General features: G+C 35.5%; 7 protein-coding genes and 1 non-coding gene across 12 annotated transcripts in view; 5 read left to right on the top strand and 3 right to left on the bottom strand.

Moving 5' to 3' along the window:
• LOC106322537 (sericin 1-like) overlaps window positions 1-4,359 on the bottom strand; it is a 7,865-nt gene extending 3,506 nt beyond the window's left edge. Inside the window, exons 1-3 of the mRNA XM_013760593.1 lie at window positions 4,031-4,359; window positions 3,201-3,658; window positions 1,170-3,119 (exon numbers count right to left, since the gene is read on the bottom strand). Coding sequence (XP_013616047.1) covers window positions 1,170-3,119; window positions 3,201-3,658; window positions 4,031-4,350 — 2,728 coding nt within the window. The 5' untranslated portion in view covers window positions 4,351-4,359. The remainder of the gene's footprint in view (window positions 1-1,169; window positions 3,120-3,200; window positions 3,659-4,030) is intronic.
• Window positions 4,360-7,216: 2,857 nt separating this feature from the next.
• On the bottom strand, window positions 7,217-8,502 carry LOC106322538 (oleosin-B1). Its single transcript, XM_013760595.1, has 2 exons — window positions 8,136-8,502; window positions 7,217-7,679 (listed from the first exon to the last, which is right to left on the bottom strand). The coding sequence occupies exons 1-2, from the start codon at window positions 8,411-8,413 to the stop codon at window positions 7,472-7,474; spliced, it is 486 nt and encodes a 161-aa protein (XP_013616049.1). The 5' UTR covers window positions 8,414-8,502; the 3' UTR covers window positions 7,217-7,471.
• Window positions 8,503-9,634: 1,132 nt separating this feature from the next.
• On the bottom strand, window positions 9,635-11,060 carry LOC106325678 (oleosin-B1-like). Its single transcript, XM_013763741.1, has 2 exons — window positions 10,707-11,060; window positions 9,635-10,039 (listed from the first exon to the last, which is right to left on the bottom strand). The coding sequence occupies exons 1-2, from the start codon at window positions 10,988-10,990 to the stop codon at window positions 9,874-9,876; spliced, it is 450 nt and encodes a 149-aa protein (XP_013619195.1). The 5' UTR covers window positions 10,991-11,060; the 3' UTR covers window positions 9,635-9,873.
• Window positions 11,061-13,544: 2,484 nt separating this feature from the next.
• LOC106325447 (ethylene-responsive transcription factor ERF106-like) lies at window positions 13,545-14,496 on the top strand. 2 transcript variants are annotated; one of them, XM_013763493.1, is made up of 2 exons: window positions 13,545-14,090; window positions 14,166-14,496. In XM_013763493.1, the coding sequence occupies exons 1-2, from the start codon at window positions 13,772-13,774 to the stop codon at window positions 14,339-14,341; spliced, it is 495 nt and encodes a 164-aa protein (XP_013618947.1). In that variant the 5' UTR covers window positions 13,545-13,771; the 3' UTR covers window positions 14,342-14,496. The 2 variants fall into 2 exon arrangements, with proteins under 2 accessions (XP_013618947.1, XP_013618945.1); XM_013763491.1 differs by having other exon boundaries at window positions 13,551-14,492.
• Window positions 14,497-15,417: 921 nt separating this feature from the next.
• LOC106324998 (autophagy-related protein 3-like) lies at window positions 15,418-17,515 on the top strand. 2 transcript variants are annotated; one of them, XR_001266780.1, is made up of 9 exons: window positions 15,418-15,684; window positions 15,820-15,890; window positions 15,981-16,097; window positions 16,169-16,329; window positions 16,468-16,553; window positions 16,630-16,681; window positions 16,772-16,965; window positions 17,065-17,145; window positions 17,257-17,515. XR_001266780.1 is itself a non-coding variant. In XM_013763014.1 (9 exons), the coding sequence occupies exons 1-8, from the start codon at window positions 15,524-15,526 to the stop codon at window positions 17,137-17,139; spliced, it is 939 nt and encodes a 312-aa protein (XP_013618468.1). In that variant the 5' UTR covers window positions 15,420-15,523; the 3' UTR covers window positions 17,140-17,145; window positions 17,257-17,515. The 2 variants fall into 2 exon arrangements, 1 of the variants encoding a protein (XP_013618468.1); XM_013763014.1 differs by having other exon boundaries at window positions 15,420-15,684; window positions 17,043-17,145.
• A 48-nt stretch (window positions 17,516-17,563) lies between these two features.
• TRNAL-CAA lies at window positions 17,564-17,647 on the top strand. Its single transcript has one exon. It is a non-coding gene; the product is annotated as a tRNA-Leu (tRNA).
• A 426-nt stretch (window positions 17,648-18,073) lies between these two features.
• On the top strand, window positions 18,074-22,237 carry LOC106322708 (protein RFT1 homolog). 3 transcript variants are annotated; one of them, XM_013760820.1, is made up of 14 exons: window positions 18,074-18,185; window positions 18,271-18,350; window positions 19,371-19,465; window positions 19,563-19,723; window positions 19,869-20,020; window positions 20,387-20,505; window positions 20,579-20,742; window positions 20,839-20,913; window positions 21,006-21,080; window positions 21,155-21,292; window positions 21,383-21,538; window positions 21,628-21,680; window positions 21,754-21,938; window positions 22,037-22,237. In XM_013760820.1, exons 1-14 carry the CDS (start codon window positions 18,131-18,133, stop codon window positions 22,101-22,103), a joined length of 1,575 nt encoding a protein of 524 aa, XP_013616274.1. In that variant the 5' UTR covers window positions 18,074-18,130; the 3' UTR covers window positions 22,104-22,237. The 3 variants fall into 3 exon arrangements, with proteins under 3 accessions (XP_013616274.1, XP_013616276.1, XP_013616275.1); XM_013760822.1 differs by having other exon boundaries at window positions 18,107-18,174; window positions 19,371-19,723; XM_013760821.1 differs by lacking the exons at window positions 18,074-18,185; window positions 18,271-18,350 and having other exon boundaries at window positions 19,365-19,465.
• Window positions 22,238-24,153: 1,916 nt separating this feature from the next.
• On the top strand, window positions 24,154-26,123 carry LOC106325218. Its single transcript, XM_013763248.1, has one exon. It carries the CDS (start codon window positions 24,173-24,175, stop codon window positions 26,024-26,026), a length of 1,854 nt encoding a protein of 617 aa, XP_013618702.1. The 5' UTR covers window positions 24,154-24,172; the 3' UTR covers window positions 26,027-26,123.
• Window positions 26,124-26,895: the final 772 nt, after the last annotated feature.

Raw genomic sequence — 26,895 nt, forward strand, 5'->3', positions numbered from 1 at the left:
AATAGTGCTTTTACCCTTGTGTTTACCTGTATTTTTGGATGAACTCGCACCGCTCAATGAATTTCCACTAACAGGTGAACTTCCACCGCTTGGTGAACCGTCACTCATTTGTGAGCTTCCGCCACCGGATGAACTATTCTTACCTTTTAGTTTACCTTTAATCTTTGATTTAACTTTATCTATGATACTTTTTTTACCCTTGTGTTTACTTATGTCTTTAGGTGAACTTGCATTGCTCGATGAATTTCCACTACCAGGTGAATTTCCACCGCTTGGTGAACTTCCACCACCAGATGAATCACTCTTATCTTTTAGTTTACTTTTAATTTTGGATTTTACTTTATCGAGAATAGTGCTTTTACGCTTGTGTTTACTTTCATTTTTGGGTGTACTTCCACCACCAAGTGAACTTCCACCGCTTGGAGAACTTTCACTCATTGGTGAGCTTCCACCATCGGATGAACCGCTCTTACCTTTCAATTTACTTTTAATCTTTGATTTAACTTTATCTAAGATAGTGCTTTTACTCTTGAGTTTACCTCCATCCTTGGGTGAACTTGCACTGCTAGATGAATTTCCTTGGCCATGTGAACTACCACCGCTTGGTGAACCTCCACTCATCGGTGAGCTTCCACCACTAGATGGACTACTCTTTCCTTTCAATTTACTTTTAATCTTGGATTTAAGTTTATCTACAATAGTGCTTTTACCCTTGTGTTTACCTGCATTTTTGGGTGAACTCGCACCGTTCGATGAATTTTCACTGACAGGTGAACTTCCACCGCTTGGTGAACCTTCACTCATTTGTGAGCTTCCGCCACCGGATGAACTACTCTTACCTTTTAGTTTACTTTTAATCTTTGATTTAACTTTATCTATGATACTTTTTTTACCCTTGTGTTTACTTACGTCCTTAGGTGAACTTGCACTTCTCGATGAATTTCCACTACCATGTGAGTTTCCACCGTTTGGTGAACTTCCACCACCAGATGAACCACTATTATCTTTTATTTTACTTTTAATCTTGGATTTTATTTTATCAAAAATAGTTTTTTTTCCCTGGTGTTTACTTTCATTTTTGGGTGTACTTCTACCGCTAGGTGAACTTCCACTGCTAGCTGAACTTCCACCGCTTGGTAAACTTCCACCATCGGATGAACCGCTCTTACCTTTCAATTTACTTTTAATCTTTGATTTAACTTTATCTAAGATAGTGCTTTTACCATTGGGTTTACCTCCAGCCTTGGGTGAACTTTCACCGCTAGATGAATTTCCGTGGCCAGGTGAACTGCCACCGCTAAGTGAACCTCCACTCATTGGTGAGCTTCCACCATTGGATGAACTGCTCTTACCTTTCAATTTATTTTTAATCTTTGATTTAACTTTATCTAAGATATTGCTTTTACCCTTGGGTTTACCTCTATCCTTGGATGAACTTGCATCGCTAGATGTATTTTCTTGGCCAGGTGAACTGCCACCGCTTGGTGAACCTCCACTCATTGGTGAGCTTCCACCACTAGATGGACCACTATTTCCTTTCAATTTATTTTTAATCTTGGATTTAAGTTTATCTACAATAGTGTTTTTACCTTTGTGTTTACCTGCATTTTTGGGTGAACTCGCACCCTTTGATGAATTTTCACTGATAGGTGAATTTCCACCGCTTGGTGAACCTTCACTCATTTGTGAGCTTCCGCCACCGTATGAACTACTCTCACCTTTTAGTTTACTTTTAATCTTTGATTTAACTTTATCTATGATACTTTTTTTACCCTTGTGTTTACTTATGTCCTTAGGTGAACTTGCATTGCTCGATGAATTTTCACTACCAGGTGAATTTTCACCGCTTGGTGAACTTCCACCACCAGATGAACCACTCTTATCTTTTAGTTTACTTTTAATTTTGGATTTTACTTTATCAAGTATAGTGCTTTTTCCCTTGTGTTTACTTTTATTTTTGGGTGCACTTCCACCGCCAGGTGAACTTCCACTGCTAGCTGAACTTCCACCGCTTGGTGAACTTTCACTCATTGGTGAGCTTCCACCATCGGATGAAGCGCTTTTACCTTTCAATTTACTTTTAATCTTTGATTTAACTTTATCTAAGATAGTGCTTTTACCTTTGGGTTTACCTCCATTCTTGGGTGAATTTTCACCGCTAGATGAATTTCCATGGTCAGGTGAACTGCCACCGCTAGATGAACCTCCACTCATCGGTGAGCTTCCACCATCGGATAAACCGCTCTTACCTTTCAATTTACTTTTAATCTTGGATTTAACTTTATCTAGAATAGTGCTTTTACCCTTGTGTTTACCTGTATTTTTGGGTGAACTCGCACTGCTCGATGAATTTCCACTGACAGGTGAACTTCCACCGCTTGGTGAACCTTCACTCATTTGTGAGCTTCCGCCACCGGATAAACTACTCTTACTTTTAAGTTTACTTTTAATCTTTGATTTCACTTTATCTATGATCCTTTTTTTACCCTTGTGTTTACTTACGTCCTTAGATGAACTTGCACCACTCGATGAATTTTCGCTACCAGGTGATTTTCTACCGCTTGGTGAACTTCCACCACCAGATGAACCAATTTTATCTTTTAATTTACTTTTAATTTTGGATTTTACTTTATCTATAACAGTACTTTTACTCTTGTGTTTACTTTCTCTTTTGGGTGTACTTCCACCGCCAGGTGAATTCCCACCGCCTGGTGAACTTCCACCGTCAGGTGAACTTCCACTGCTTGGTGAACTTTCACTCATTGGTGAGCTTCCACCATTGGATGAACCGCTCTTACTTTTCAATTTATTTTTAATCTTTGATTTAACTTTATCTAAGATAGTGCTTTTACCCTTGGATTTACCTGCATCTTTGGGTGAACTTGCAATGTTAGATGAATTTTTATTGCCTGGTGAACTACCATTGCTTGGTGAACCTCCACTCATTGGTGAACTTTCACCACTAGATGAACCACTCTTACTTTTCAACTTACTTTTTATCTTGGATTTAACTTTATCTATGATACTTCTTTTACCTTTGTGTTTACTTACGTCCTTAGGTGAACTTGCACCGCTCGATGATTTTTTACTACTAGGTGAATTTTCACCGCTTGATGAACCTACACCACCAGAAGAACCAGTCTTATCTGTATGTTTACTTTTAATCTTGGGTTTTACTTTATCTATGATAGTGTTTTTACCTTTGTGTTTACTTCCATTTTCGGGTGTATTTTCACTGCGAGGTGAACTTCCACTACCAGATAAACTTCCACCGCTTGGTAAACTTTCATTCATTGGTGAGCTTCCACCATCGGATGAACCATTTTTACCTTTTAATTTATTTTTAATCTTGGATTTAACTTTATCTATAACAGTGCTTTTTCCCGTATGTTTATTTTCATTTTTCGGTAAACTTTCACATGTACATGAATTTTCACGATTAGGTGAAATTTTATTTTTTGGCGATTTTTGACCATCAGATGAATTGCCATGTGATTTTTCAGTTGATTTAATTCTATTCATAGACGAATCTTCTTTTACTGATGAACTGTTTTTCCCTTTAACCAAGTGTTTACCTTCACTTCTTGATGAACTAGATCCGGTCGGTGGAGCTCCTCGTGGAGGTGGATTATGCTCGGGCTTTACTCCCATCCTATGCCTACATCACACAAATAATTACACGTATACATAAGATATTAATCAAGAAAACAACTTTGTACATATACTCTTATCAATTACGTGACAAATATTTCCAAAGGCAGAAAGAAAGTTCTGACGAAAGACACATAATAAGTTAAAATTTCTTAAGAAGTAAAACAGCAATGAGAACAATGAGAATGAGGTGTAACTGATTTGTAACTTTAAGAAGAAGAAAAGTGTTGAAGTAGCAGGTAAACAGAAACTTTGAGAAAAAAAAAAGAGAAATACAGAAGGAAAAAAGCTATATTTTCTTTTATAAGCACGTATGTGAATAATATATAAGCATAATTCTCGAGTCCATATGTCAATTCAATATTCTGATTAAATTTACTTGGTGAGCCATATAATGAGAGCCACGGCCGTCACTGCGAAGGCGACACCTGTGCCGAGAGTAGTGGCTATAGTGGCAGCAGGTACGAGAACCGGACTGAATATGATGAAAAGCGGTGCGGATACAGCTAATGCCACGGCTAAACAGGCGAGTATTATCCCGGCGAAGCCTATAAAGATCACGGAGGCAACGGGAGCAGCAACCACCTTGATAACCTCCAAAAGTGGGACGAGAAACGCGAACACATTGCAACGGAAGCAATTTTCCGCTCTCTGTGATGGAGTCTGAACTAATTCGTTTTGATGTTCTTCTTCCCTCATGTGTTTCTGATTGGATGGTTGCTGTTTGGTGATGGCAAGGGAGGGGGATTTTATGAAGGAGTTGTGTAGTCTATAACGTGCACGTACACATGCATGCTCCATGCAAAACGATTGGAGTATGTGGAGATCCACGTTACGTCACGTCACATTTGTTTCTTTTTCATGTTTTTGGGACTTTTTTTCTTTCTTGTAAAATCGTAATTGTTTCTTCGATTACGTTGTGTATGAAATATCAAAGCGCGAAGAAAGTTTTTTTTATATGTCATATGAACTGATCTAATGACTTGATTGAAAGATTATATTTATGGTGGACATGGATCCGATGAAATCAATATGTCTAAGCTGGGAAACAAACTTAAAGTGTTGGGAATATTTGGGATCGTTCAGAGACTATGAAAATATGTGTCGGAAGTCGAGTCACGTGCTGTGAATGAGTTAGAAGGTAATTATAACTAAACAGGGTTTGTTAACTACATGGTCTTTCTCTGAAAAAAAAAACGGTAAGAGTAGGGGTGAGCGTTCGGGTACCCATTCGGGTTTGGTTCGGATCTATTCGAGTTTCGGGTTTTCAGGTTTAAAGATTTCAGCCCTATTCGGGTATTTCTAAATTTCGGTTCGGGCTCGGTTCGGATCTTTGCGGGTTCGGTTCGGGTTCGGATAACCCATTTAAATTATTTTTAAAATTTTAATATTCATTATATGCTTAAAATTTCTCAAAATCTATAAAAAAAAATAATATATTACATATAAATTTGTATAATATATGTCAAAATACTTAAAATTAACATATAAATTGGTTTGATTTAAATATTTGGATAGAAAATCAATAGATATTTCAAGATTTTGGTGTTTCGAATATATTTTAACTATTTTAGACATTTACTTTTGACTATTTATGTATATTTTTAAGTATTTTAGACAACTTAAAAGTATCTTATATATTTTAGATGTTTTTAATATACATTAAATCTAAAAAGAAGTAATATATTTAGGTATATAAATCTATTTCGGTTACATTCGGGTACCCGAGATACTTCGGTTTGGATCGGGTTCGGTTTCGGTTCTTTAGATACCAAAATTTTGAACCCGTTCGGATATTTAATCAATTTCGGTTCGGGTTTGGTACTATTTTTTCAGATCGGGTTCGGTTCGGTTCTTCGGATCCGGGTTTTTTGCCCAGCCCTAGGTAAGAGTATTGATATCTTTTGTTCGAAGGTTGTCAAGAATAAAACTGATGCAAGATCAAGATCAAAATGAAAATTTGATGTTTATATGTGCATTCTAGGCGTAGTAAAGTAGATTATTCCTATGAAAAAAATCCAAGAATATATATTGGTTACTGTAAATCGTACATAATATCAGGTTCATTTAAATAGCTAGGTTTGAGTTTGTAAAAGGGTTATGGTAGAGACAACAATTTCTATGTAGCAAGATTCAACATATCACATAGTGACACAACAATATCAATGTGTTTTAGTGGTTGCCGGGATAGAGTGAGTTTTTACGAAGTTGTGAGATCGTACACGGTAGGGTACTCATCATGCTTTTTTTTTTTTTTTGAACTTAGTCATCATGCTTATTGCTTCCATGCAATACTGGTGAGTAAATACAGATGTAGTTTTTTTTGTCGGCAATTGAGATCTACGTTACGCCACGTTTGCTTCTTCTTAGTTATCTTTTTCGGGTTGTTATCTGAGGGCTTTTTTCTCTTTCTTGGAAGAGCTTGAGATGTTTAAGAGCTGCCTTCTCTATCATGGGAGAAATACTTATTGTGTAGCCCTCGAGAGCTGCCTTCTCTAAGGCTCTAACAATTCGACCACATCCAACCATTTTAGCTCAAGGACTTTGAAACAACTCATCTCTTCACAAACTTTTACATATTACGGGTCACTCTTTTGAAAACTCCCCTTTGGTTCTTGCATAAATTTCCTATATAAACAATGTATATTGCAATAAACAAGTAACAACTGCAGTGAGATTTTATGAAAAGATAATGTCGTCTACATGCGCGGCACATGCTAAACCTTGAAAACAACATCTGCAGAGGATATTTGCTCCTTCAAATAGAACATTTTCAATGGCCCGAAGAGAAACAACAATCTTGTTTGATCGGTTCAATGTTGAATTTTATGAAAAGATGTGGACATGCATATATCCATGCGAAACGGTGCGATTGAATGTTTAGATCAATATAACGTCAGTGACTCTCCTTTTTGTTGGTTTGTTTTCCTGAATTATGAGGGATAAAATATTCCACATGGGAAACTTAAGAGAATCTTAGCTAATATATATAAAGTGCTAGGACCATTTCTTTTATTGTCAATTAATTTTTATTTAGAAATTCATAATAGACTCAAATTTAATGTGGTACCAAAGTCATCTGATGCTAGGTCACTTGTAGATGTTATTTTCACAGTTGTCACGCTTGAGCGTAAAGGTTGGCATTAATGAATAAATAAAAGTTCCATTTGAAAAATTAATAGATTAGTATATAAAGTATTAGGACAAATTTATTTATCGACAATTAGTTTGAAATTGGAGGTCCATGATAAGTATGAATTTAATACGGTATTGTAGTTAACCCTTTCAACTGGATATGATATCCTAAATTCCTAGATTTTTGTTTAATAGCCATTATCTCAAAGAAAAGTATTATAAATAAAGTACCTCACATTGACAAATTAAAAAAAAAATAAGTAATATAAAGATTATGGCCAATTTATTTGAAGTTAGAACTTAGAAGTATGATAAACTCAAATTTAACATAAATGTTGTCAAATTCGTTGATTTCAATGGGGGTACAATTATTAATGTATCTTCCATCGGTTCTTTGAGGCCAATAGATTGTCTCATTAGATAACATTGGTGAAAGAGGAACTTGAATAACTTGAATAAGGTACTAATATCAACGATACACAGCTTCGTTCTTAAAATGCTATACAATAAATATGCTTACATTTGTTACTACTTTGTACCACGACATCCATTAGTAGAATAATATATGAATTTTTTTTCTATCCCCACGTGAAGTTGTTATTTATTTTTAAAAAGTTGGATTACTCTTTTGTTTCCATGTATCAAATTTTCCATATCAGCCTTTACTCATGCCCACCACTTCTTTTCATAGTGCCGGTGGGGCTGCTGGCTTAGGTGCTGGTGCGGCTGCGGGCTTAGGTGCTGGTGCGGCTGCTGGCGCGGCAGCTGGTGCGGCTGCTGGAGCTGCTGCTGGTGCGGCTGCTGGCGCGGCTGCTGGTGCGGCTGCAGCACCTGGTATTATCTTTTTCAAGACTTTTGACAGGACTGCTGGCGGCTCCTTGCCCGTTGCTTGCCTACACAAAATTGAATACGTCTGGTATCAAAAGATCTTAATAGTTACGGTTCAAAACATGTTCACTACCAACCAACCTAATAGTTTGTACGTATAGAAACATATTCAACCATGCAGCTACACAAATAGATACATTCTTAATACTGCCCATGGTAAATGCGCTAGAGTAACGAGTGGATGAAATGTAATTTGCTTTTTTCATAATTTTAGAAAAGGTGGGATTCAATTAAGGGGAATATCGATTATTTATTCAATATTTATTCCTCTACGTATACCCTTAATTTGCGTATCTATAGGATGCAGTCGAGATCATCAACTTATGCGTTAGTTAATCCCTCGCTCTGCCACCTAATATCTATATTAAAATTTGTATAAATATAATAAAATTTTCCATTCAAAGAATTTTCTAAAATATATGTACGCGTATACAATAATTTATTATGTTAGTGTTAAATACTTGTAGAGCCACAGGATGATGGTGACAGCAGTCGCACCGGCGCCACCGGCGGCTGCTAAACCCGTAGTCAGTAAACCAGTGGTAATACCAGCTGGTACGAGAATCGGACTGAATACTACGAATAGTGGCATGGTAGCGATAAATGCGGCGGCTGTGCCGGCGAGGGATACACCGGAGATCAACAATAGGAATGTTGCGGCTTGTGTAGCTAATATTGAGGTTAAAACACTCTTAAACGACGGCTTTCGCTCGTGTTTTTTCTTCCTGAGTATCCCCATTGTTTACTAGTTTGAATGGCTAGAAGAGAGGGGTATAATTCTTTGGTCCGATGGTCGTGGGAATTTATGAAGAAGAGATGGATTCATATACATATATTAAGTGGTGTGGTCTACGTGTACGGTACGTGTTTATAAATACCCATGCGAGTGAATGTTGAGCTCTATACGTTACGTCAATGCCTTTTCTTTTCGTCTGTTTTTTTGTTGTTGGGTTGTCACATGTTTTGCCTCTTTTTAGCTTGCTTGTAAAATAGGAGTGGACATTTTGGTTTAATTCACGTAAACCAAATGATATCCGGATCGTTTATGTTTGATTTAGTTTTAGAGGCACCTGAATTTTAAGCGAACTTATATATAATTCTTAATGATCTAGTTAGAAATTGCTTCTGTTATATTTGGTTTAGTTTTGACCTTTGATAGAGTTTAATTTGGTTGTCTCGTGTTATGGTTATTTATGAACCAAAAGTTGATCTGTTGGTTTTATTAGGACTTGCTTACGGCTAATCCCACGGCTGTGACGCCAAGGATTATTCCGGAGAATTTCAATAGAACTATGCAGCCACTGCAGTGAAAACCGCCTGAAAAATCTCAAAATAGATATTAATTAAAATTGCATTGGAAGACCATGTCAGTGCATTTGAATAATGCTTCCGGAGGGATGTGGATGTTATTATGAAGCACATTATTTCTTTGCTTCCATAGATGGAAAAGTGTGACTAGAGCGGAGAGACAACGAAGCTTTGGGCACAAGAGAAAGAACAATGGCCACAGAGAAAGAATAATCTTGTTTGATAGCGTGGTTGTGTAATTTTATGAAAAGAGAGTGGACATGCGTAGCCAGTGCCAAATGAAATTTATTTCATTCATTCATGTACAAATTTGTTACGAAATAATTTTTTATATATTTTATCTAATTATTTTTTAAATTGGTGAAATGATCATTCAATTTTAATCATAGTAAATGGTAAAAAAAAATTGTGGAGTTAATAGAATCAACTATTCCACATCTTTCTATTCCAAAAATTTGTAATCCAGTTGCACCATGAATGTTTAGATCAACGTAACTTGGCCACAATACAGCTCAAAAAGAAATGAACTTGGCCACAACTTTTTTTTTTTTTGAAAAGGGCATTACTTGACCACAATTATTATGGCCCCATTTTACATGTAACTTACAATGGTTCCTTGAGGCCTATAGATTGTCTCGTTTGACAACGTTGGTGAACAAGAACTTGAATAACATTTTAGTTGAACTTGAATAAAATTAACGTCAACGACACTTCGCTTCGTTCTTAAAATGTTATACAATAAAAATGCTTACATTTGTTACTATTTTGTTCCACGATATCCATTAGTATAGTGATATTTGAAAATTTAACTTCCATCGCCACGTAATATTATTATTTATTTTTTAAAGTTGGATTATTTATCTATCATCCTTTGCTTATTACCCACCGCTTTCATGTACTCGGTGCAGCTGCTGGTGCGGCTGATGGTGCTGCCGCTGGTGCGGCCGCTGGTTCGGCTTCTGGTTTTGCTGCCAGTTTAGCTGCAGCACCTCCACCAGGAAACACCTTTTTCAAGACTTTTGACATGATTTTTGGCGGCTCCTTCCCCGTTACTCGCCTACACAGAATTGAATACGTCTATATATCAAAAGTCGTGGTATCAATTCTTAATAGTTACGGCTCAAAACATGTTCACTACCAACCAACGTAATAATTTGTACGTATACAAACGTTTTCAACCATGCATCTAAACAAATAGATATGTATTCTTAATATTCCCAATGGTAAATGCGCTAGAGTAACGAATGGATGAAATGTAATTTGCTTTTTTCATAAATTTTTAGAAAAGGTGGTATTCAAGGGAAATATCGATCTTTATTCAATATTTGTTCTAGAAACAAGCACACCCGTAATTACGAAAACACATTAAGTATGTATTATAAATGCATACCTTTTTGTAGTTATCACTTTTTAATAAATTTAAATCAATAATAATTCAATAAGCTCAATTATTTTTTTCCTAAAAAATACAATGTACTATTATTCAATAATGATAAACTTATAAAACATAAAATTTATCTTTGTGAAATATTTTTTAAATTTTTTTATTTTTTTGAATGGAAGGAGTAAATAACAAAGTGTAGTAAAAATCATCAACTTATGCGTTAATTATAATCCGTCAGTCTCCCACCCAATATATGACTTAAAATTTGTAAAAATAAATTTTCCATTAGTGTAACGAGTTTTCTAAAATATAATAATAATAATATATTTTGTTAGCGTACTTGAAGACCCAAAGGATGAGGGAGACAGCCATTGCACCGGAGCTACCGGCGGCTGCTAAACCCGTGGCCAGTAAACCAGTGGCAACACCCGCTGGTACGAGAATCGGACTGAATACTACGAATAGTGGCATGCTAGCGATAAATGCGACGGCTGTGCCAGCGAGGGAAACACCGGCGAGCAATAAGAGGAATATTGCGGCTTGTGTAGCTAATATTGAGGTTAAAACACTCTTAAACGACGGCCTTCTGGATTTTTTTTTGTGTTTCTTTCTGAGTACCCCCATTTTTCACTAGTTTGAATGGTCAAAAGAGATGGGTATGATTCTTTGGTCCGATCGTTGTGAGAATTTATGAAGAAGACAAGGATTCATATATGAATATCGAAAATGGTGAGGTCTGCGTGCACGTTACGTGCTTATATATCCCCATGCGAAACGATGCGAGTGGACGTTGAGCTCTACACGTTACGTACAGTGCCTTTTCTTTTCGTTTGTTCTTCTTGTTCGGTTGTCGGTTGTCACATTTTTTTTTGTTTTCTTGTAAAATTATAAGAGTGGCCATTTTGGGTTCATTCACGTAAACGGTTTAGCCGTTCATGTTTGATGTACTGAATATTAACCGACATTATTTACTGTTCCGTTTGGTCTTATTAGAAATTGGTATGGTTAATTATAACTGACAATAAACTCACAATGTCTTAAGTGGCAAGCTATAGACTGTTTCCATTATAATTCTTTAGGTTAACGACAAAAGTACATTTTATCTCTCTTTTTTTTCGAAAACTTCAAAAATAGGAGCGCATTATAAACCTAGACTCAATAACCATATTCAATTATGAAAGCAAGTGATTAACATACCAATGACAACCAAAGAAACCCATATCAGTAACAACTAACAACCAATAATGGATGATGGCGCCTTTATATATAAATGCGCAAATAGGACATCCAAATTAATTATAACATACGTTCATATTGTTTATCAAAAGAAAAAGAAGCTAGATTGGGTTTAATTTGTGGTGCACTCTAAATTGATTAAACATATCTAGAAATCAAGTTGCTTCAAATCGTTTTCCACCAGGAGAGGCCTACCACTAGGAAACAACTTGATTGAGCTGTTTTTCTTCTTATATCCATTATTAAGCTTTTATGATGTAGAATCTACTGTATTTTTTCTTCCAATGTAGATCCAGTTTCCATTCAGGTAGCAATGAGGTCTCAAATACTTTAAACGTTACATGTTATCCTTATGATGTCAATCGATCAAACTGTAGAATCATAAACAAAAAAAAATCAAAAATCAACATGATTAAAGGTCTAGTTAAACCACAAAAGAAGTAAATGCTCAGTTGAAATCAAATACTGATTTTTGATTGGAATTTTTTTCCTTTGACATCTCTCCATTCTACAAAGAATTTTGAAATAGATTGGTTTATTTAGAAAAAATTACATCTAGGCATACTTTTTCATTGTCAACTTACATATAGACATACTTTGAGCATGTGACATACTTTTTCTTGACAAAATACCTAAAGAACCCTTTCAATTTTAACTGGTTGGTTGGAAACGTTAAGGTTGGTTACTCAATCAATCGCCCTTTCACATCTCTATTTTGTTTTCTCTTTGCATTTCTTCTCTCCCACATATCTCATTCGTCCAACACCAGATCTCTTTTTCAAATCACAGAATCTATCATTTTTTTCTTTTTCTTTTTCATTTTTCATTTTTCATCTTTCATCCTTGTTGTTTGGCTCCTCTTTCCTTTTTCTTCTTTTCTTTCTTTTTATCTAACTCAAATCCGTGAATTTTTCAAAACAACACTATCATCTCAATTCTTGGCACGATTACCGTCATCACCACAACTTCTTTCATCGCCATTGCCACAACTCTTCTTGGGGCCGCCGCCGCACTTGCAGAACCACCACTGCAATTCTTTCCCATCGTTTTTGAGAAAGCCCTGAACACACGAACACTTTGACCACATGAACAATAATCATGACCACATGAACATTGACTGTAACTCTGACCATATGAATACTAACCCCGATTCTGATCATATGAACACTAACCCTAACCATCTTTTTTCTCCACGAAAACCATGACTATGTGGTTTCCAACCGTAACCACCAGCTCAACGAAACCCCTAACCACGAAAGAGCAACCAACCTTTCACTATAACCCTGACCGCAAATGTCTATTCTTATTAACCACATCAATCCTAAATAGGCAAAATCTGTGCCTGACCACACATTTCTGACCACAAAACCCAACACTCAGATCAAAGTCGTTCACTATTTAACTAACATTTAAAGCCAACAAAACCAGATTTTTTTTGTCACTATTTTCCTTTAATTTCATAGGGGTATTTTTGTCATATAAAATTTACACCTAAGACCTAAAATACACCTCATGCACAAAGTATCTATTTGTGTAAAGATGAAGCCAAAAGTATGTCTATATGTAAGGCTCTCGTTTATTTATCTACTGTTATCAGTATTTACAAACAGTGAGAGGACTACTCTAAAAACAAAAATGCATGACATTGTATAGATATATATTTCGTCATCATGCATGATACCAATATTTCTAAATCTATAATAGAAAATAAGAAAATAATGTGATGTTAGGAAACAAGAAACCAAAAAATAAATAATAATGCAGTACCGTTGAGAATCAAATGGTTCTTTAGTAGTCACCATCAGAGAGGTAAAAGACAAGTTGAACATAAATGAGAAGATTCGTCCTTAGAACCATTATGTCAAAAAGTATACGTTGATTACAGCTTTCATGCGAAGTGTCAGGTCATGCAATAACTTTGATGAAGAAAAAGATCGACGTTGTCTTCATTAACTGTTAAGAGTTAGGACCCATCTATGAAACCACTAAGAGAGCGACAAAACCATGAGAGTTTGTGTCCCTACCCATTCACGGCTGCTATAACTTTGTGATTACCTTCTTCTCTCCTCTTCTTTACCTTTTATATATAAGAGATCAAAGCTTTTGTTCAGACATCACTTGCAAAATAATTTATTTTTATCTCATTTGTGTCTTGTCTGGGAAAAAAACATGGCTACTTTTGAGGAAAGCTCTGATTTGGATGCTATACAGAAGCATCTCTTTGAAGACTTTATGGTTTCTGATAGTTTCATGGGAGATTTTGACTTTGATGCTTCTTGTGTCTCAGGACTCTGGTGTATAGAGCCTGCAATGAATCAAGTTCCTAAACAAGAACCTGATTCCTCATCAGCACATGAGACTGATCAGACTGTCTCGACCAAGAAAAAAAGCAAAGGGAGGTTCCATGAAGAAGAAGAAGAACAGAGGCATTACCGAGGAGTGAGACGAAGGGCGTGGGGCAAATTTGCAGCAGAGATTCGTGATCCAGGTAAGAAAGGATCTCGGGTATGGCTAGGAACCTTTGAGAGTGGTGTTGATGCTGCAAGAGCCTATGACTGTGCAGCTTTCAAGCTCAGGGGAAGAAAAGCTGTGCTCAACTTTCCCCTGGACGCTGGCAAATATGAAGCTCCGGCGAACTCAGGACGGAGAAGGAAGAGGAGTGATGCAAAGGAGGAGCTCCAAAGAAGCCAGGGAAACTCTTCATCATCTTCAATTGATGGAGAAACTACATGTGAATGATGCATTTAACATTTAAGAATGTGGGCATTGTATAAGGTGAAGTGTAGGTTAGTATGCTAATAACTCTTGCAACAAACTTGTATCTATGCGTCTGTTTCTTCATGTTCAAAAGACCATAATATTTTAGAAACAAGTTCTTGTTGAGTTCCCGATCTCTAAACACAATCAAAATCTCATCTCTTACATAGAAACTTCACTGAAATATATAGCTTCAACAAGTGAGTGTGCCTAATTTTAATGCAAGAGGAGAAGGGGGAGTGAATGAAGATGAACTAGTTGCAGCATGAGGGACCAGTTTTAAGAATGTAGCAGCAAATGCTGTCTTATAGCCTAGGTAGACATCAAGTCATCAACACTCAATGATAAAATATATGGTAAGCTACATGGTCCAGACTCTTGAAAGAGATGCACAAGTTGCATTTTAATAACAATAATAAGTAAATGAATATTTCAAATTTGAAAACTTCAGTTTAATAGTTTCACAAATTTTCTTATCAAACTACTTTTTGTGAGTTCCTGTTACATTCTCTGGATAGACATGCTCTTATGTTTGTTGATATTTTCATGAGTGATATATATCATCATATCATACGTATTCTTGTTTTTTTTTTATAATTAGTGATTACAAAAAATTTAACTGTTAAAATATAGAAAATTATTCAACTATGAAACTTTGACACAAAACTTTTAAAATTTTAAAATATAACTGGAACAAAATTGACTTTAAGAAGTTTAAAATTAAAAGTTTAAATCCGCACATAAACTAAGTTAGAGGAACAAAACGAAACTTTGTAAAAGTATGGTGGTTACTTGTGATATTTATAAAACTATATCCACACGAGCACGAAAACAAATAGGGTATGAATGGTGACCAAGGAACGACGAGGAACAAATGCATTCCCTAACATTCCTTAAAAAAATCACCATTCATAAGGAATAATTTTTCCTTTTCATTCCCTACCATTCCTTTTTTTGTAGAGAAATAAAGAACAAATTAATTCCTTGTTAAATATGGGATGGAACAACCATTCCTTTTCATTCCTGCAATTTTGTTCCTCTACGTTCCTTTTCTATTCGTTCCTCTTGTTTCTAGAATGGTCACCAGTCAGACCCATACTGTTTCCTTAGGGGATTTTTGATCAAATCGAATCTCGAATTCGTCGTGAGTGAGTAATTTGCGCAATGGTGCTTTCGCAGAAGATTCATGGAGCATTCAAAGGCGCAGTGGAGAGGATGACCGGCCCTCGAACGGTCTCGGCTTTCAAGGAGAAGGGAGTTCTCAGCGTCAGCGAGTTCGTTCTCGCTGGCGACAATCTCGTCTCCAAGTGCCCTACCTGGTCATGGTCAGCTCCAATTTCAATACCCACTTGTTAGATTTCTCAATCATGCGTAAAGCTGCGAGCTTTATCGATTCTGAGGTTTTAGGGTTTTGGTATGATCTCTGGATTAAAATCTTTTTTTTTTTTTAATTTAATCAGGGAAGCTGGTGATCCGAGCAAAAGGAAGCCGTACTTGCCGTTAGACAAGCAGTTTTTGATTACTAGGAATGGTAAAGTTAGAGATCCTTTTCTGCTTGATTTTGAAGTTTTTTTTTTTTATTGTGGTGAAGTTTGTGGGTTTGTCTATGGGTTTTTAACAGTTCCTTGTCTACGGAGAGCTGCTTCTGTGGCGGAGGATTATGAAGCTGCTGGAGGTGAAGTTTTGGTTGATGATGAAGATAATGATGGTTGGCTTGCTACTCATGGAAGACCTAAAGGTTGATTCTCTTATATCGCATCTGCAAAATTATCTTCTCCAGTTACTTACATGTTCAATGTGTGGCCATAGATAAAGGTAGTGAAGATGAAGACTTGCCATCCATGGATGCCTTGGAAATAAACGAGAGAGATACCATTCAACGGAGGGATGCAGATGCTGGAGGCGAGGAGGAGGATGAGGATGAAGATATTCCAGACATGGAAGATTTTGATGAGATTGACAATGATCCTGTGAGTTTGTTATATCCACATTAGCTTTGCTAGATTTTAATTCTATTAATAGACTGAATCTGAGACGAGAGTGGCTTCAAAGCATTATTATCAACCAGCAGTGTGTTGACATTCTTTCTCTTGTCATCTCTGTGGCAGGCAACTCTTCGGTCGAATTTACTTGTGGCTCACGAAACAGATGATGGTAACATCCTTAGGACCAGAACATATGATGTTAGCATCACGTAAGCATCTAGCGCCTTTCCCGTTTTCAAATCCTTGTCATGATCACATTTACATTCACGTTTCACTTTGTTTCAGGTATGACAAGTACTACCAAACTCCCCGTGTTTGGTTAACCGGCTATGATGAGGTCTCTCTCTCTGACTCATTCATTATGCTTTGACAAATTTTGCATTTTTTGATGCTCATATTAAAAAAAAAACGGTGGTATGTCTTGTAGTCAAGGGTGTTACTGCAACCTGAACTTGTGATGGAGGATGTTAGTCAAGACCATGCACGCAAAACGGTAACAATAGAAGATCATCCACACTTACCTGGGAAACATGCTTCAGTTCATCCATGTCGACATGGAGCTGTTATGAAGAAGATCATTGATGTCTTAATGTCTCGTGGAGTAGAGCCTGAAGTTGACAAGTAAGTTCCCCTCACAAATTAGTCTTTATTTTTCCTATGTAAAGTGATAGTTACTCTCTGGTTTATCTTCTACATAGGTATCTCTTCTTGTTCTTGAAGTTTATGGCATCAGTGATTCCAACAATAGAGTATGATTACACAATGGACTTTGATCTCGGTAGCTCAAGCACTTAATTGCAGGTGAATTTCCTTTAATAATATATCTTCACATACATAATATCTTGGTTATTGATTGAATTTACATAAGCACTTGGACTAACTTTTTTGCTTTTTGGTTGCTTTTTCTTCTAGATGGAACACACACATTTGCTATTGATTGTGAGAAGCAAGAAAGTTACTGGAGTGGCTCTTCACTGTGTATAATATGGAGTCCTCGTTTCTTTTCTTTTTAAGTTATTTTCCATTTTTCGTTTGGGACTTGTATATGTTTTCTATATTATAAAGTGTTTTCTATTATTAACTCTAATCAGTTATATTGGTTTCCAAAATTGAATTTGTATACAGATGTTAAACGGTTTTAGTCTGGTTAATCATGAAATTGTTCTCATTACTATAGTCGAGGTGACTATTAACCTGATAGTCAGATATTAAACAAATTGTCAGGATGGCCGAGTGGTCTAAGGCGCCAGACTCAAGTTCTGGTCTTCGAAAGAGGGCGTGGGTTCAAATCCCACTTCTGACATTATTTTTCATCAAATCATCAAATGAGATCTTATTCCATTGGTTGTGTCATTTTTTTTTTCTAACCGACCCCAATCCGATTGAACCCAGATTTAATAACTCGATCTAAACGTAAAAACCAATCAAATTCGATTTTTCTTTGTTTCCCAATTTATCATTTTAAGAAATCTTTTTCAAAGTTTCTCAAAAAAAAAAGAAGATATTTTTTTTTCAAAATACAGTTTTTTTTTAGTTTTCGTGAGATATTCAACAAAACTTTAAGAATGGATTATGTTTCTGATTAGCACCTCCGTTGGGTTTAAAACATAAAACCGATATTAACTTCAACCGAACCGAAATCGAATATTCCGGTTTGTTTACGGAATCATACCCGAAGATTTTAAACCAAACCGATCAAATTTTTTTTTTTTTGGTAGTGACGCCGTCGTCTCCGGTCATTTGATCAAAGCTAAACTGATTGGAGTTTAGCATCTCCCAGAAGAGAATGGCGAGTAATAGAGATAGCGTCAACCTCTCTCGCACGTTCAAGTATTTACTAGGTTCTTCCTCACTTTGTGTTTCTCTTTTGCTGCATTTTGCTCTCTAATTAGCTTTCTTCCTCGATTGAAAATTTTGGGAATTTAGCTACGCAGTTTCTTTCCAGAGGCATCCCTTTCATATTCAACTCCTGGATCGTGAGGCGTCTCACTGAAGCAGACTACGCGGTAAGTAGATCCTTGTTTACCAGTTGATTGAGATCCCAGTTCAAATAGATATGTTCTTAGATAGGTGCTTTGATGGGGAGTATTATTGTTGTTGTAATTGTATGCATTTCTTATGGTAAAGATGAGTTTTGTTACTCTGATTGGTAAAGTCTGGACTTTTAGTTTTGGTTTATGTGCTTAGTAACATTTATCAAGTCATGTTTTTTAATAAGTCTTAGCTCTGAAGCTTTTGACTGTTTGGGTTGCTGTATTCGTATGCATTTCTTAAGGTAAAAATGGGTTTTGTGTTCTAATTGTTAAAAGTATAGACTTTTACTTGTGAATGATCAGGTTTTGGTTTCTGTGCTTACTTCAGTGATCAAGTCATGCTTTTTATATAAGTCTTAGCTCTGTAGCTTTTGACCGTTTGGTTTGTTGTATTCGTATGAATTTCTTAGGGTAGAGATGTGTTTTTTATTCTGATTAGTAAAGCATGGACTTTTAGTTGTGGAAGAGCAGGTTTTTGTTTCTGTGCTTACTAACAATGATCAAGTCATGTTTTTTTTTTTTTTAAGTCTTAGCTCTGTAGCTTTGACCGTTTGGTTTGTTGTATTGGTATGAATTTCTTAGGGTAGAGATGGGTTTTGTGTTTTAATTGGTAAAGTATTGACCTTTACTTGTGGAAGATTAGTTATAGGTTTCTGTGAGGCGTCGCCGTCGTCTCCGGTCTTTTAGTCCTGGAAGAGCAGGTTTTTGTTTCTGTGCTTACTAACAATGATCAAGTCATGCTTTTTATTTAAGTCTTAGCTCTGTAGCTCTGACTGTTTGGGTTGTTGTATTTGTATGAATTTGTTAGAGTTAAGATGAGTTTTGTTATTCTGATTGCTAACGTATGGATTTTTAGTTGTTGAAGATCAGGTTTTGGTTTCTGTGCTTAGTAACAATGATCAAGTTCATATAAGTCTTAGCTCTACTTGCTTTTAGTGGACTTTCATTTGAGTAACTCCCGATCTATTTTTTTTCTTTCTCATTGCAATGCAGCTCTACGCGGTCCAGTTCCATCTCTTTGTTACCTGCGTCTTGTTTCTCAGCCGAGAGGGATTCCGTCGCGCTTGCTTACGTGCTGACATTAACAGGTACACACATAAAGCAGTTTGCGTTAAATCCAGTTTAAATAATCAGTACATGACTAAAATTTCGGTTAGTGATATTCCTTTTAATTTCGTATTGCAGTGACGGTCTTGTATCAGAGAAGGATGTGACTAAGTTATTAAAAGTGGCATGGGTGACGTTTCCACTCGGAGTAGCCATTACTATTGCAGCATCCGTCTTTGTGCTTTGGTGGCAGAACCTTAGTTACTCCGATACATATGCACAGGCCATCTTAATCCACGGTACATTGTTGTCTTTTTCTATGTTTTGGCATACCTCTTTAGCTCACAACCTTGGAATATGGAAGTTCTGTTTTGTGGTCGTTTACTTGTGTCTGTAATATAGCAGCAGGTTATCAACTTAAGGACTAACCAAGTTAACTGGCAGGATTTGCGTGTGTGCTGGAGCTTATGGCTGAGCCTTTGTATATCCTCTCTCAGACATTGATGCTTCTAAAACTGCGACTGGTTGTTGAGACTGTTGCTACATTTTCACGCTGTGTAACGTTGTGCTTTCTCATAGTCAAGCAAACCAATATGGTACGTCCTGTAACTAAGTTAGTTACTCTTTCCGTTTCATTTTAATTGTAGTTTTAAACTTGTGCAGATAGATTAAGAAAAATATTTAATTTTGTATAATTTCTAAATTAAAGCATCATTACCTATACACCTAAACCACGTTTCAACCGAAAAAATAGATTGGAATATAAATTTAATAAATTTTGCATTGAAATTCTAAAACAACATTTTTTTTTCGAAACAAAAAATTTACTCTATACAACTACAATTAAAATGAAACAGAGGGAGTAGTTCTTTATACAATTCCATTTTGTTTCTGGAAAAACAAGCATGCTTCAAGAATCTTATATGATAAAACTAAAATTTAATTATCTTTAACTTATGCAGGAAAAAGGGATAATCTTTGCACTTTCACAAGTTGCATATGGAGGTTCCTTATTTCTTGGGTACTGGGCTTACTTTCTCATGCGTGGTGTTTCTAAAAGCTTGAATCTCTTTCCTTTCAGGTATGAGTTCTCTAATTTTATTCAAATCATTCATTTTCAATAACGTTCAACAACTTTTGTGATGTTTTCAAAGACCTGGGAGCTTCATGGATTTGGATAAGCAGCTCTCGAACATGTGTATGCTATTCACTTTTCAGTCCCTCAGAAAGTTAATCCTTCAAGAAGGCGAAAAGTTGGTCCTTGTGTGGTTAGATACACCTTATAACCAGGCTGTATATGGGATCGTCGACAAACTAGGCAAGTCTCTTTGGTGACAAAACAATACAAAGTATATTATATCTTCAAGAGAGACTGCTTATAAAAATATCTTAAGCACATTTTCTAAACCACCAGGGAGTTTAGTAGTACGCATGGTGTTTCTCCCTTTTGAAGAAAGTTCATACACTACTTTTGCCAGGTTCGCATCAGGTTTACTTCTCTTCCTGAGTTTAGTATGATACAGTTTCATTTTCAGCTCATTGAAATATAGATGGTTTATGTTTCTCTCTCTTTCTTGGCAGGTGATGATTACCAGCAAAAGAGGAAGAAGCTCGGAACTTGCTTGACCGAGGCCTTGAAGCTTGTAATGTTAATAGGTACATTGCAGTTGTTTTTTGTTGTTGCTCAGCGTGTGTAAGGAGTCTAATCTTCGGTAACGGGAATGTTATAGGTCTTGTATTTATGGCGTTTGGCCCGGGCTATTCATACTCACTCATCAGATTGTTGTACGGTGAGAAATGGAGCGATGGGGAAGCTTCCTTGGCGCTACAGTTTTATTGTCTCTACATCATTGTCCTGGCAATGAATGGTTAGTACCAATCACTTCTTGATCTTCTTGATTTTGCCGGTTACTAGTTGCATCTTTCAGTCTTGGTTTACTTTGTAATTATATTGTTAGGAACCTCCGAGGCATTTTTACACGCAATTGGAACAGAGGACCAACTAAAGCGCTCTAACGACATGCTACTTGTGTTTTCACTGATTTACATCACGTTAAATATTCTGTTGATAAGATCTGCAGGAGCTATAGGTTTAATCTTGGCGAACTCCTTGAGTATCCTTCACCCATTTATAAATGTAGATTCTGCAATTATATTGAACTTCTTTAGATCTTTTTGGTCTTCTTGACTTAAAAAAAAAAAGATATGATGTTTAGGATTATATATTCAGGACTATTCATCCAACGTTACTTCCAGGTATGCTTTGATTAAATGAAACTGTCTACTGTATGGTACTTTTATTGTTGTTTAACTCCACTCTTCTCTACAGGGCGATCCTTCTTCATCATTCTCGTTCAGAAAGTGTTTTCCTTCAGGTTGGCAGATTCTTATACTCTCTGGCGTAATCACTGTCATCTCAGAGAAAACCATTCTCGACCATAAGAACTTCTGGGCAACGTTTCCTGTCCATTTCGCCATCGGTTTCCTCTGCTTTTGTCTCTCAGCCATTGTCATGTAAGTCCTCTATCTCCTGTGACAGTCACAAGTTCCATTTCAAAACAAAAAAACAAAAAAACATACTCAATGAAATCGTGTGGTGTTTTATGTTGAAGATACCGGCGCGAGAGAGTGTTCATCAATAGAATCATACGGTTCAGGAATCACGATCATGACGACTGAAACCAACCAAGAAACCGGTGGTTTAAGTTCGGCTAAGGAAGTGAAGCTTTTGTATCAGTACTAAGTAGGCTTGAACTGGCAAAAAAATAACTCCAAGAAATGATTTTAATTCGCAATGAAACCATTTTTTGCTCTTTGTTTGAAGTTAATTTACTCAAATGTTTAAGAAATCGATATGCGGTAACTGAGCACTTTTGTAGAGGACTAGCAAAGACTACAGATTATTTGAAGGCCAGACAAAGCTTAGATTTTGTTCAAAATCTGTTTGTTACAACGTATTACAAAACTAGCATCTTTGATTGGAAAAATAGAACAGTACTCTTTTTAAATATGAAAATTTGTTGTTTTAGTATTTGCATATATAATAAATAAAAATTAATATATTATTTATTATTTATTATTTTTTGTTTTGTTTTTGTTATACTAGCTAATATGCCATGTACCATGTCCGGACCAAACCGTACTCTATAAATTTAATCCCATAAAACAGGTCGTGGTTCGATCCTTTGCCTCGAAAATAAATACATTTTGGTAAAGAATAAAGATTCTAACTTCTTTGTGGGGACGGAATATTATCTTAATTTTTTAAACCCTTAGAAAAGGGCGAGTGGCAAAGTGCAAGAGCAAGAGAAGAATATAAGAAAACAAACTTAAAGCATAGAATTAGTACTTTGCTTGAGACCTTTAAGACGTGCAATGACTGCAACACTTGACGTAAGATGTGTCTATGTAAAGGAAAATGTATAAAGAAAATATAATAATAATATCCAATTGTTACGCTCTCTGCATAACGCATGTTTATACATTTTGGTAAAGATTCTAATTTGTTTGTTGGAACGAAATCTATAATATTAAAACACAATCCATGTTAGGATTCTACCCTTAAACTTTCATACGCTAATGAATGATGCAACTATCCATTAAAACAATATTTTCATATTTTTAAATTTTTTTCAAATCTATGTGTTAACCCCTACGAAAATATTGAATTTTTTGGTAAATGTTCTATATATTGAACCATACGATCTTTAGCATTGTTTTAAAATTTCTAAACACATTGTACATTTCTATTCATGTAAATTAAACTTTCTTTCATCGTACATGGACATTGTTTTAATTTTTTTGTCAATTAATTTAGTAAAACTTCATAATACTCCCTAAATTGGTGGACTAACCACTATAAAATCGCTATTTTCTATAGAAACGGAAACAATAAAAGTTCCAAACCTCTTTGACCTTCATCATATGTTAATGAAGGATGCAACTATGCGTTAAAACAATATTTTCATATTTTTTGAATTTTTCTCAAAATCTATGTGTTAACCCCTACGAAAATATTGAATTTTCTGTAAATGCTTTATATACTGAAGACTATGATCCTTTGTGTTGTTTTAAAATTTCTAAACACATTTTATATTTGTATTAATGTATATTAAACTCTCTTTCATGGTACATGGGCATCGTTTTAATTTTTTGTCAATTAATTTAGTAAAACTTCATAATACTCCTTAAATTGGTGGACTAACCACTATAAAATCGCTATTTTCTAGAGAAACGGAGACAACAAAAGTTCCAAACCTCTTTGACATTCATCATATATTAGTGAAGGATGCAACTATGCATTAAAACAGTATTTTTATATTTTTTGAATTTTTCTCAAAACCTCTACGAAAATATTGAATTTTTCGGTAAATGCTCTATATAGTGAAGCCTATGATCTTTAGTGTTGTTTTAAAATTTCTAAACACATTCTACATTTGTATTAATGTATATTAAACTCTTTTTCATAGTACATGGACATCGTATTAATGTGTATTACACTCTCTTTCATAGTATTATCTTAAATTTTAAACTTTAGAAAAGGGCAAGTGGCAAAGTGCAAGAATCAAGAGAAGAATATAAAAAAACAAACCTGAACGCAATACTTGACGTGAGATGTGTTCTATATGTAAATGAAAATGTATACAGAAAATGTAATAATGATATCCAATCGTTACGTATATAACTAATGTTTATTGTCACAATTCACAAATCACAACCAACTAATAAACTCTCAATAAAGTATAGCCATGGATTCCATGGAACATCCTCCACCTTCTCGCCTCATTTGCCCTTCCTTACGAGCCCAAAACAGTATTTTTAACAATAGAAACTATAAAACAATTAAAGGAAAGTTTTTTGAGATGATTGACAATTCTTATTTCTCGCACAGCGTATCTCCACATCATCACCACCGCCTTGACCCCTTATATTGGTGCAACAACAAAGAATCAGAAGATGAGCCTTCTTGGTGTGTTGTCTGTCAGTGTAAGGAATCCAGTACAACCTATTACTTTTGCAATGAATGTAACGTATCCTACCACAAAGAATGCGTCGAGTCTCCCCCTCTAATCAAATCTCCTCACCACCCTAAACACCATCTCCAACTTATCCTGCATATACAGTGTTTTACTCAAGTCATTTCAACGCATTGCATATGTAATTGTTCGTACTGTGGATCAAGTTGTAGAGGTAAACTTACAACATTATTTTACTACTGTTTTATTTGTGAGTTTAGTTTGGATCCTGTTTGCGCAGTAAAACCCTCATTTCTAAACTACCAAAAAAGGCATGAGCATACTCTAAACTACTTTCCCAGAAAAACTGATTTGATATGTGACGTTTGTGGGTTTGTTGATAGCAAATCTCTCATCTACGTGTGTCTTCAATGTGATTTTGTTGTACACAGAAATTGCATTTACTTTCCGTTTGTCATAAAAATATCCCGTCATAACCACCGTCTCTCTTTTACATACTCTCCTCTTAAAGTATTATTGTCTTGTGGAGTTTGTCGTCAAAAGATAGACGAAAATTATGGAAAATATTGTTGCACGAAAAATTGCACTTACGTAGTGCATTCGAAGTGTGCAATTCGGAAAGATGTGTGGGATGGAATAGAGCTCGAGGAAGTAGCAGAAGAAGAAGAAGAAGAATCTGAAAATCTCAATTCTTTTGAAGTGATAGGTGATGGAATTATAAAACATTTTAGCCATTCACATCACATGAGGTTTGAAAAAAGGACCACTGGCTTGTTGTATGATGAAAATAAGCGATGTCAAGCATGCGTACTTCCATTTTATGGTGATGATGTTTACAACTGTGTGGACTCCAAGTGTGATTTTGTACTTCATGAAGCATGTGCAAATCTTCCTCGGAGAAAAAATCATGTGGCACATCTCTATCCATTTATTCTACAAGTGAGTGACAACAAAAATTTCTATTGTGGATGTTGTAGTCGTTTTTCGAATGGTTTCAGATATGTGTGTTCTAAAGGGGATGAGACTATAAGTTTAGACGTGCGATGTGCTGCAATATCTGAGCCATTCGACCATCAGTCTCACCCACATCCTTTGTTTCTAAGTAATGAACTTGGAAAATACAGATCATGCTCAATGTGCGGAAAAAAGAGTATTCGAACTTTAAATTGTATCGAATATTGTGATTTCTCATTGTGCTTCTATTGTGCTACACTCCCATATATAGTGAGATCTGAGCATGATGAACATTTCCTCACCCTTTCTTACGAAGAGAATGCAAGTCTCAAATGGTGTGAGGTCTGTGAGGAAACATTAGATTCACACAAATGGTTGTATACATGTAACGAATGTGCGGTCGCATTCCATATTGCATGTTTGCTAGGGAAATGTGCATTTTATGTCAAGCCTGCACAGAATCTCTTGTACAATGGTGAAACAAAGATTAATATAACTTTGAGCAATGGTCTCACTCGGCCCATCTGCACACAATGTCAAAAACGTTGCCAAGATAAATTAGTGGTCCAGTTCTTGGATGATTATGATGGAGAAGTTATATCTTGTTATCGTCATTGGGAAGTGAACCGGACTAAATCACAGGAATTCGAACGTTGGTGGAGGAAAAAGTAACAACCAAGTTGACATGTTCTGGTTGATATTTAAGGCCTTCTGGGTATGTATTATAAAAAGAAAAAGAAGATTACGTATTGTAATATTGTGTGTTGTTTGTAGGAGTTTACATTAATATAATTTGTATAATATTTTTATTTACTTATAAATAATAGTATATAATACACAGTGTAATCGTTGAAATTATCAATATGCAATATAATAAATAATGATGGAGAATTCAAGGGGAGATTGCATATTTCAACCTCAACAATTTTCATTGTGCCTTATATGACTCCAATATTTGATACGTGCAAAATACAACCCAACTCGATTATAATTTAAATAGACAACCTAAATTTTTAAATGTGCCTAAATCAATTTTGAGCAAACCAACCAACCGTCACCGGTTAAAAAAACTGGTTTGCTATTATATATATAGAGATTATATTTATATAAATATTTAAGTTATGAATTTAATTATAAAATTATTTTGATAAATTATCAAAATTATAAATACAAAACAAAACAAAATAGAAAAATTTGTGGATTTACTAACATTATTATTTAATTTAACATATTGATTATAACCGATTTAAATAGTATAAATTGAATTTTTTTTTTTTTTTAAATGTTTCAGTTACTGAATCGAGTTACCGCCTAGACTCATTTCTAGAACTATAACTTGCTTAGCGGATCAAAATCGAAATAAGACGGAAAATAAAATCAATGCGCGAACCAGTTTCCGATTCGGTTGGACCGGCAAACCCCATACGGCGAATCAAATCCACAGTTCCGAAATCCCAAGAAATCAGGTGGCTGACGTGTCATCTGAGATAAATGTACACGTGTCTCCTCCTTTTTTTTTTTTTTTTTTTTTTTTTTTTTCC

The sequence above is a fragment of the Brassica oleracea genome, chromosome C2, assembly GCF_000695525.1.
Source record: "Brassica oleracea var. oleracea cultivar TO1000 chromosome C2, BOL, whole genome shotgun sequence".
Classification (NCBI taxonomy): Eukaryota; Viridiplantae; Streptophyta; class Magnoliopsida; order Brassicales; family Brassicaceae; genus Brassica; species Brassica oleracea.